Source organism: Phaethon lepturus, unplaced genomic scaffold, assembly GCF_000687285.1.
Source record: "Phaethon lepturus isolate BGI_N335 unplaced genomic scaffold, ASM68728v1 scaffold7812, whole genome shotgun sequence".
Taxonomy (NCBI): domain Eukaryota; kingdom Metazoa; phylum Chordata; class Aves; order Phaethontiformes; family Phaethontidae; genus Phaethon; species Phaethon lepturus.
The window spans coordinates 30,995-41,173 of record NW_010524125.1 but is presented as its reverse complement, the minus strand read 5'-3'; the positions used below and the strand labels follow the sequence as shown (position 1 = coordinate 41,173).

The 10,179-nt window shown below is 40.9% G+C and overlaps 1 protein-coding gene across 1 annotated transcript; it reads right to left on the bottom strand.

Moving 5' to 3' along the window:
* Window positions 1-5,191: 5,191 nt before the first annotated feature.
* LOC104617106 (myelin P2 protein) lies at window positions 5,192-9,272 on the bottom strand. Its single transcript, XM_010282335.1, has 4 exons — window positions 9,125-9,272; window positions 7,422-7,594; window positions 7,063-7,164; window positions 5,192-5,447 (listed from the first exon to the last, which is right to left on the bottom strand). Exons 1-4 carry the CDS (start codon window positions 9,195-9,197, stop codon window positions 5,397-5,399), a joined length of 399 nt encoding a protein of 132 aa, XP_010280637.1. The 5' UTR covers window positions 9,198-9,272; the 3' UTR covers window positions 5,192-5,396.
* Window positions 9,273-10,179: the final 907 nt, after the last annotated feature.

The following is a 10,179-nucleotide window of genomic DNA, read 5'->3' as shown; positions in this document are numbered from 1 at the left end:
TGCCTTGTGCATTTTTCCCTCTTAAATGTCCCCCTGTCTGTTTCAGACTATTTCCTGAGTTTGCTGAGATCATTTGAATTTGAACCCTGCCCTCCGGTATGCTTGCATTTCCTCTCATCTCTGTACAGTCTATAAATAACATCATGGTTATTACTGAGGAGATTGAATAGGATTTGACCAGCAGAAGTACACCTGATACATCCTTCCACTTTGACAGTGAACCATTGACAGACCAAATACTGTTTTTGCATCAGTTCGTACCCCTTCTCTGTAGCAGCAGCTTAATCTAGCCTAAATTTATAACATGTTTATGAACATCTCTTCGGGTTTACTGTCAAAGCTTTATAGAAGTCAACAGAGGTGACTACTACTGCTCTTCTTCCATCCACAAGACTTGCCACCTTGTGTAAAAGAAAATGAGGTTGGTTTGAAATGACTTAGACCCCCATTCTTTAAAAAATGGGAGGGAGGGAATATAATCTTAAAATTATTCCTCTTCCTTGACATAAGTTTTCCAAAGTCATTAGCTTGGACTATAACCATTGCCTTTTTATTTCACAACATGCTCTCTGCCCAACTGGAGACAGAGCCAGGATAAACTGTGATCATGCTTCTTGATTACACCCAGAAAAAGGAAGCACCAGGGAGAGCCTTAATGTTGGTTCCTGTGCTCCTGGCCAGAGGGCTCAGATCCTATCTGGAAAGCGCAGACATTTATGCACCTAACTTTTCATAATCTGACTGCTCTATCTCTTGTTAACTTAAATGAAAACATTTGTGTTAACTGGGTAATTAGGGGCCTTGAATGTTATGTCTTACAGTGTCAAATCACTTTATAGTCTCATTTTTCCACTATTCATAAAGAGAGGAGGTGTGTGAAGGAACTAATATTCCTTTTAAAGGAATTTGCCGATACAAATTTATAAGTAGGTGTAAAACTCTGAACGCTGTATGGTACAAGATACAAGAAGATGGCACATTGCCATACAAAGCCATAACGCTCTGCTAGGGAGATTCTCTATACAAGGCTACTGAGGGCTCCACCTTCACTGTCTGACAGATTTTCATATCAAAAGTGCAGATCTCCCAAGTAAAACATGCGTATGTATTTTAGATTTCAGTTCTGGAAATTCATGCTAGGATCTGAGAGATAAATGAGATTATTGTTGGCATGTATAAGTATTGTACAGTAGCTAGATACATTAAATCTCTCTCCTTTCCACTAATTATATCTACAGATTTCCCAAAGAAACCTTAAACTCAATCACATTTGATACAGGCTGTGCATTAGCTGGCATGTCCCACAACTCCACTACAGATGTCTCCTCCTGTAACTGTAACTGTGGCAGTGAGAGTATTTATAAACTTGAAGAACTAGATCAATTCTCGCAGTGTTTTTGACCCCTTTGCTGACAGAGGTGCCTCTAAGGAAGTCTTATCCACAAGGGAGTGTGCCAGGAAGTAGACATGTTCAACTGGAAGTGAATTGAAAACCTTTTCCCCTTCCTCACTCTTCTCACAAATAATATGATCAATATTTGTGATCACATTATAGCAAATAATATGAAAAATACTTCAAACACTTTCAATTAGTACTCCACTGAGGACCTGAAAATAGATCTAGCTGTAATCCATTCACTCCACCCTTCCTAATCCCTGAATCATTGCATTCCTCTTGATTTTGCTTTTTAAATTTTTGTCATATTTGAGGAAAATATGTTTACATACTGATTTGTTACTTTAAAGGCAAAAAGGGCACAGCCTCCTTTGAAAATACTATATGAAGGGTATCTATGTAACAGAGATTTCTCTCTCTGTAGTGTCTCAAGGACTCTACTATTCCTTATTATTCCTAATGTTTTTGTGCCCTTTAGCCCAAATAACATCATTTTCTTGTTTCCCATCTGCAGCAGGATGGCCAATAGCCAATCACAACGGTTTGCGTTGCAATGGCAAGGATATGCTCTAATTGCCTCCCTAACAAAGACCTTGATTACATCTAAATTCCAGGATTTCTGAAGGTGATTTTTTCATGGCATCAGCCTATTTGTTTCTAACTGATTATCCCTTCAGCGCCGCTAACCTTTCACTCCTTTGTATCACAGACATCAACAGAACATCTTTAATCCAAAATTAAAATTAAGGAAGGTAGCAAATTACACAGCTGAGTAATTTCTATACAGCATAGTGTTTATCAGCATAGCAAGTGGTTTCTCTGTGAAAAAAATGTGGTAAATTGTGAGGATTTCTTCTGAAGCACAACTGAATTTTATAACCCAGCCTAGTCCTCCTCCCCAAACCTTTGCCATTTCTAGAACTGCTCAGCCGTACGTTTGCTGTCTAGTGAAACTGTCCCTATAGGTGACAAGGTTTCCGTGCTACTGAAATAGCACAAAAATGTGCTGAGCCCCGGGTGGGTGTGAACCTGCTTTGCAAGACTACAGTTGTCCCCAAAATGAACTTACCTAAAACAGCCAAAAAAAGTTTATAGTACCTAAGATATCAGCAGGGACGAAGACTCCCTTGCAGGAGAGTCAGTGGCCTGGCCTCTCTTCTCTGCTCCAATTCATGTGGAAAAGACCGGGGTATCCCATGTTTAGCTGTGCATTACGAAGAGATGCTTTCTATCCCAAATAGCCAAATTCTGCCCAGTCCAACAGCTATGGTACCCAGAGTCCCGATGCAGCTTTTATTGGATTTCAGTGCTCCCTGTGGGAACGCCGGGGTTGAGGCGGGCTCTTGTCATGCCTGCTTGTCAAGAGACATCAGGCAGGGCAGAGGCAGGCAATGCCGGCGGCTCTGTAGCAGCTGGAGGGTGAATACCCCGTGCAGGAGTTTCCCAATGCCCGGGGGGATGCGGGCGAAAGGAGGTGTAACAGAGCCTTACAGCACTCGCAGAAAGAGTGACCGATGGCAGAGGAGTGTGAACGTGGCCCTCTAAAATCAGCCAGGTTTTCCTTACCTGGGGTGGGCACTAGATCAAGCTGATTGCTTTAAATAACGCTGTTTATATGCCAGCATCAGGCTACTGATATTTCTAGATTAAGCGCATACAGAAGCAGGGAAATGGCAAATGCACTTGTTTGTCAATGTGAAAGCTCGCTTCAAGACACAGGCATCGTATTCAGTCTAGATGTTCATTCCATAAGTATGTGGCCCATGTAAAAATTTTAGTAAAGAAGAAAAACTCATTTACAGTAAGACATAAAAAAGACCTTGAGACTCCACAATTCATATCCCTCCTAAATTCTCTTGGAGACCCCAAGGATTTCTTTACAGACACCAGTATCCAAAAAGCGCTCCATTTCTGTGCTGATTTGTACCACCTGCCTTATTGTTTTTGCCTTCAACACTATCAGTTCTGTTGCACTTTTCCTGTTTTGGAAAATCTCCAGCTCTCAGGACATTTTTATGTGACCTTTGCATAGAGTGAAAGTGCCAAATACTAGACTCCTAATAACATATCTGCATTTAGTTAGGAACTTAAAAAGCCAAAGCTATCATTTAAATCCCAAATCTCTGGAAAAATAAACGTAATTAAAAGTTCCACATGGAGAAGAGGAGAGCGGTGGGTTATGTCACAGAAAAGAAGAAGACAGTAAACAAATGAATGAGGACTAGGTGACCAGTCCTTTGTTTTTTTCTTTTTTTACTGTTTCCAGAGCTGCAAAAACCCCACAGTTTGTACCAAAATGAATTGTATTTCCTTTTCTTAAGGAAATAAAAAGCTGAAAATTGGCATTTTATGTCCCATATAACCTCAGAGAAGAATTTACAGGTTGTAGCAGGAAAAGCAAAAAGAAATACAGAGCTTGTTTGCAGCAGTACCTACGCCTTTGCCTGTGGCTCAGAGCGAGGAGATGAGCTCTGCTTGAAAGGCTCCGGGTGGCTTCCACCATCCAGGATAAACTCTTCCACCAGACCAGGATAAACTCTTCCTTAAAACTGCTGTCCATAAATCTCACAGCCTTCTCTCACAACTCATACTTTCTAGTATTTGTCCTGTTTGCCTTCTGGCAGCTGCCTCCAGTTAGTCTGCATCTACATAACAGTGCGTCCAAAGCTGGCCCCAGTCTCTAGCTTTTCCAGTGATGGGTAGAGAAGAAAGGTGACCTTTACATTTTGCATCCACATATGATATCCATTTCTAAACTATCTGCTTGGCGACACCAACTTAGATTCTGACATTCAGGATCTCTCTTAACCTTGAGAATTTGTGTTCTTGACTGTAAAAGCAGTAGGCAAAGGTTCACATCAGAACTGCAGCTTCTACCAAGCCAAAATAAACACACGTGTCTCTCACAGTTGTTTTAACCCCACAGAGAAGACAGGGAGAGCCCTGCGTGATGGCATGGAGGCAATGACATGGGGTGAAATGCTCCACTTCATGTGGTCAGCATGAATGCTGTGGTGTAACTAAAGAGCAGTTAATGGAGGCAAAAATTAATAAGCTGCTACAGTGCTTTTTGATTAAATATATTTCCAGAAATCTAGGTTTGGTTCATCTGTTTTTTCCTTAAAAGCACAGAATAAGTGTAATGGGAGTAATGAACAGCTTAGTTACTCAGCCAGGGTTGGTAGCAAACTCTGCCCAACGAAATCTCCTGTGTGTGCTTAACATTAAGCACATGGTTAAACATTGTGCTAGAAATGGAGTGGATTTCTGAGCACTTCCCAAAATGAAGCCCTTTAGCCTTAAGATTTCTGTAGTTCATTCACACCTGCTCCACACTTCACAGTTCAAGAACTGTTTGGCAAAAAAACATGGAATATATTCTGATAATTTTTTCCTCCAGTAGCTGTTCTCTTCCAAATAAATGCCAGGATAGAAAAAGTGGTACTGAAAGAAGTATAAACATTTCGGGATGAGAATGAAACAAACATGTGGTAAAACTATAAGGCTGAAATAATAAATCGTACTGAAAGTCAAAAATCCTGGTGGTAAAGATGATTTTCCCTATAGGAGCTATTCAGCAATAAAATTTTTTACAGGAAAGGAATATTGAATCCATGAGATGAAAATTTTTACATATATCAAGGAAGCAGAGTTAACCTACTCCTAGAGGCAGATCAGCTCTGTTTCACTATTTTACTCAGAAACACTGACCATTTATACAGACAAGAACAGCAGAAAAGATGGCACTATGCAAGAAAGAAAACATCAACCATTCATGTGGAGAAAAACACTCAATTTTATGTGTTGAAAAGCTTTTATTGGATCACCACAATACTTTGGATTAGTTACACTATGGCTCTGAAATATCAAATTATAGTGTAGTCATTCTCCCAATAAAAGGAAATAAGAATATAAAGCAGCACAGTGCATGAGGTTTTGGTCACTGAACTAAGCCAAGTTTTAAGAGCCAGTCCCAGTCTGGTGCAGAGAGGGAATTTCTTCACTCTCTTTCATAGACTCTAGTGCAGACAACTCCTTTCATGGCACATTCCTAAGGCACAAAGGAAAAGATTAATATATATCTTTCTCTGACAGCAGGTGTATCTGCTGCAGTAACCGCTGAAGTCAGCGAAAATCCAGATGTCATATTTTACATCTTTTCATATTTACATAATTTTTAGAGCAAACAGCAAAGCTGTTTTTGTATTACAATGGGAGTGGTTTCTATTTTAACATCTTTAGACTTAATTAAGTGGCTTATAACGACAAATAGGTTGCAAAACTAGGCCCAGCTTCCAAATTTACCTTCCTTAGTATTATTGCTGGCTTGACAGAAATACCAGCACTACTTAGTTTATTATACCATGGCCCATGAACACTTTCAATTTTACACAGAATTTTTTTGTGGAAACAGAAGTAGCTTCTGTAGTTCAGAGTTCAAGCTTCTGGCCTCAAAAACTTTGCACTTGTGAGTCACAAAATATTTCTGCTGACCCTTTTGCCCCAGCGGTCTTCAGTGGCTCCTGGTGACTCACAGCCATGAGGTGCATGCAACAGAGGTGACAAGACATTAAAAAAGACCTCGTCGGTCGGCAGAAGATGAGGCCTCCTCCCCAGACCTGTTTTAGGCAAGGGGCAGATGGCAGGATGCTGATGGAAGAGGGACTCTACCTCTCTGTGTTTTGAAGATGGTTTAATAATTAGAAAAAATTTACATGGAAATGCAGCCATGACGAGATGCGAAAGTAAATCACTCTTTCAAACGTACGAGAGCTTAAACAAAAATGCAATCAGAACAAGCCAGCATGTAAAGGATTAATGCTGCCGATTTCAAACAAGTCGCCCATATTAGTTTGGCTCCACCTTTTAAAAACTTCAATGAACAAAGTATCTTCCTTTATTCAGAAGTGACATCTTAATTTTAGTAGTGACCTTTACAACGAGAGTCCCTAAAATGTGTTATCACCCTGGGCTGGCCAACCCATGGCTTTCACATGGCTGCTAGAGAAAGGCAGGTTGAAGAGGGGGGTGAGGGAAAGCCACTGTTGCCCGTCCTCGGGAAAGACGTGCTCCCCGCACCACCGCGGGTGTTTCAGAGGAGCGACGAGGACCTGCCAGTCCTGCTGTAGGTCACCACGCAGGCAGGTGTGGGCTGCTGGCTGTCATGCAATAAACCTCAAGCACCTGCTTAGTGTGGCTCAGCATGCTTTTTTTGCGGAAAAAGCAAACAGAAGCGTGTGAATTGATGGGCTTTAGTGGAAATAGATGTGTGAAAAGGTGTCAAATCAGTTTTCTAAGGTGCACAGGCTTTATTCCAAAGAGAGGAAGAAGGAAAGAGCCAGTCCAGGGACAGCAATACCCAACTTGCAAAATTTTATTTCCATTTCACAGGTTTCAGCTATTTGAAAATCTAATTTCTTTTAAGAATAGCCATCTTGAGAGCAGTAAGTATGCTGTCAACTTATGTCAGCTCTGCCAGTATAGTCACGTTAAAGACAATTTGCTGTATAGAACAATATTTATTTCCTTCCAGCTTGTTTCCTAAGCTTGCTTTCCTTTTTCTCCCTCTTAAATTATCTCATAATCCAGAGAGAAAGCCAAAATTGACAGCCTGTTTAGATGGAAGCAAACTGACCTTTATCAACATACAAGGAGTGTGAACTTACCACCACCATTTTCCCATCAACCAGTCTTCTCTTTATCGTGGTTTCTTTGCCATTCCACTTCTGCACTTGCACCAATGCTCCTTTCTCCAAGGTTATGACACTCTGCAAAGGCCAAGAGTTTCAAACTGTAGTCTGAGCTTTTCAGATTAGTGTAGCAATTCACTTTATGTTCAGCAAGATCTACATTCTTGGCTAATGACACGCTTAGTAACATTAGTTTCAGCACTGTACTACTTCTTCTTTCAGTGCTTTCTTTGAATAGTTTCTTTGAACTCATAGTGCTCTAAGAGGGTAGGAGAAATTCCTCCTGGTGCTCTTCTAGGACATCAAAGTCACTCAGAGATCATCAGCCCCCTTACCTTGACTTTCCGGTCATCTGCTGTTGTTTCATCAAATTGCTGGCCCAGTTTGAAAGAGATCGTTGTATTTTTGAAGGTGCTTTCAGTTCTGATGGTTACTATGTCCCCTTTCATGCTGATGATCACATCAGGCTTTGCCAGGCCACCTAGTTTCCGGGTGGCTAAGCCTACTCCTAGAAATCAGAAACAAAACTATCATTACATTCTAGCAAGCAAGAAACTCAATACCCTTTCATATATCTTCAGTGGAAGAATAAGGAAGAGTTACTTCTTGAATACTGTAATGCCCAATTCAGATGAGACACTAATTCTTTGAACGTGGAAGTACTGCCTTCAGAGGCTGAGGCAGCCCCAGTTAACACAGAGCACCTTCAGCAAGAAATAATAAATTAAAGATATACATGAGTATACACTTGTGTATATTTAGCTAAGAAGAAACATAGGTGGTTACAAATCTGCATGAATTTGTGTAGATAGAATGGGTAGAAAAATTCAAAGGAAAAGTCTATTTCTCATAAAACCTTGCAAAAATCCTTTTTTAAAAAAATACCCTGACAAATCTGAGAATCTGCAGTTTTGTCAACCAGCTACATGGAAGAAACTGGATACTGAACTGCCAATATGCTGGTGTTTGTTCATTAAAACACTCCGGAGACTGGGCAACTGCTAGGTTGCTGCTAACATCCCTTAAGCATCCTTACATTCAAACCTCAGTGAAAAGTACAAATATGAAATAGAAAAAATGCTGAAGTATAAGAGCGAAGAGCTGCAGAGGGTTTCAGGGACGATCCCACGTCAAAAGCCTTTTATATTGCCTAGTGCTTTTCAGTCCACTTCATTGTCTACAAGTAGTGAAGTCTGGGGCAAGTTAGAATGAAGGCCACTGACTATGTATCACTGGTTTATAAAAGCAGAAAGGGGATAGCTGTAGCTATTGCCTTTGTTAATGCTATGCTATGCTCAGATGAAAAGAGCCGTATAAAAGGATATAAAGTTATCTGTAAAGTGTAACACCATTTGCAGTAATTATTCTATACTAAACAATTCTGTTTGGATCTTCAGAAAAATGCCTGTAGTTGGATTTTCAACCCACATTCACTCTGGTTAATTAATTAACTGTAATTCTTTTGTTACACAGTTTAACATTTCAAATACAGGGAATCAATGTCTCAGTGAATCATTTATATAGCAAAAGCAATGCTGTAGCTGACTGTCTGTGCACTTGCTATATAGGAATGAAGCCAGCATTAAAATGAAAAACAATGCCTAATTTATTACATTCCTGGCATTCTTCAGTAACAGATAGATTCATTCATAGGATTTAGACCTCTGAAACTAAAGTGTCATGAGACATCAGCTCCATTATATATTGTAAATTATCACAAGTCACAAGTTTAACGGTGCAATCAGGAGAAACATAAAAAAATGCTGCATCTCCATAGATTCTTCTTATTACAGAAAACCAAATTAGATCAGGTCAGTTCAGTTAGACAGAAGCAAATTTATTACAGTAATTCAGCACCTACCTTTCTGGTTTTCCATTTTAGATACTGAAGGAAAAAAATTAAATTATGCTAGAAAAGCAATTAAAGTGCTTTTCTGGCTAGGAAGAAGGCACCATCCATGAACAAAGCATAAGATGAAGATGACGCATTCCCAAAGCAAACTTTTTTTTTAAAAAAAAAGCAAAGAACATTTCTCACCCAATTCTTTCATATAGTCATCAAAATTTTCACTGGAGATGAGCTTCCAGGTTCCCACGAATCGGTTACACATCGTATAGGCTTTGTGAGGCAGTGGTCCTGCAGAGAGAGGCAGTGGCCACAGCAGCTCTTGGTGGGAGTCAGAGAGATTATGTGCCCGACTCAGACCTTGCTGGCCTCCTTTTAAAGATGCCCAGTCCCTATAGTGGTCAGGACGGGCCAATAGGAGAGGCAATGCCAGGGCAAGACAATGTGCACCTTGTCCAAGGCAGCCGTGTCAGTACCAAGGCTCCGGGTGACGCCTGCCTCGGCTTCCTCCACTGAATACATCAGGACACTGAGGGGTGTGTGGGGACGGGGACATGAGGTTATCACTGCATCCGCAGAGCAGTCAGGGGACACTGGCTCAACAACTTGGAGCCACCAAGCACAAGAGCACTGCATCCATATGAAACCCAGCTCTGACTGTCCTCCCAATGCCATTCTCCTGCTATCACTCCATATGAAACCCAGCTCTGACTGTCCTCCCGATGCCATTCTCCTGTTATCACCATATAGAATAGAATAGAATAGATTAGAATAGAATAGAATAGAATAGAATAGAATAGAATAGAACAGAACAGAACAGAACAGAATAAAATAATTTCAGTTGGAAGGGACCTGCAACGATCATCTAGTCCAACCACTTCAGGACTGACCAAAAGTTAAGCATGCTACTAAGGGCATTGTCCAAATGCCTCTTAAATGCTGACAGGCTTGGGGCATCGACCACCTCTCTAGGAAGCCTGTTCCAGGGTTTGACCACCCTCTTGGTAAAGAAATGCTTCCTAATGTCAAGTCTGAACCTCCCCTGGTGCAGCTTTGAATAATGTACGTGTCCTATCACTGGGTACCAGGGAGAAGAGATCAGCACCTCCCTCCCCACTTCCCCTCCTCAGGAAGATGTAGAGAGCGTTACTACTATTGTCACCTCTGTGCTTAGTCAGGTAAATCAAAGCCATGTGGATTTTGGGGAGGAGCTGTCAAGAAGCTGTTGTATATAGTGGTTTGGGGTT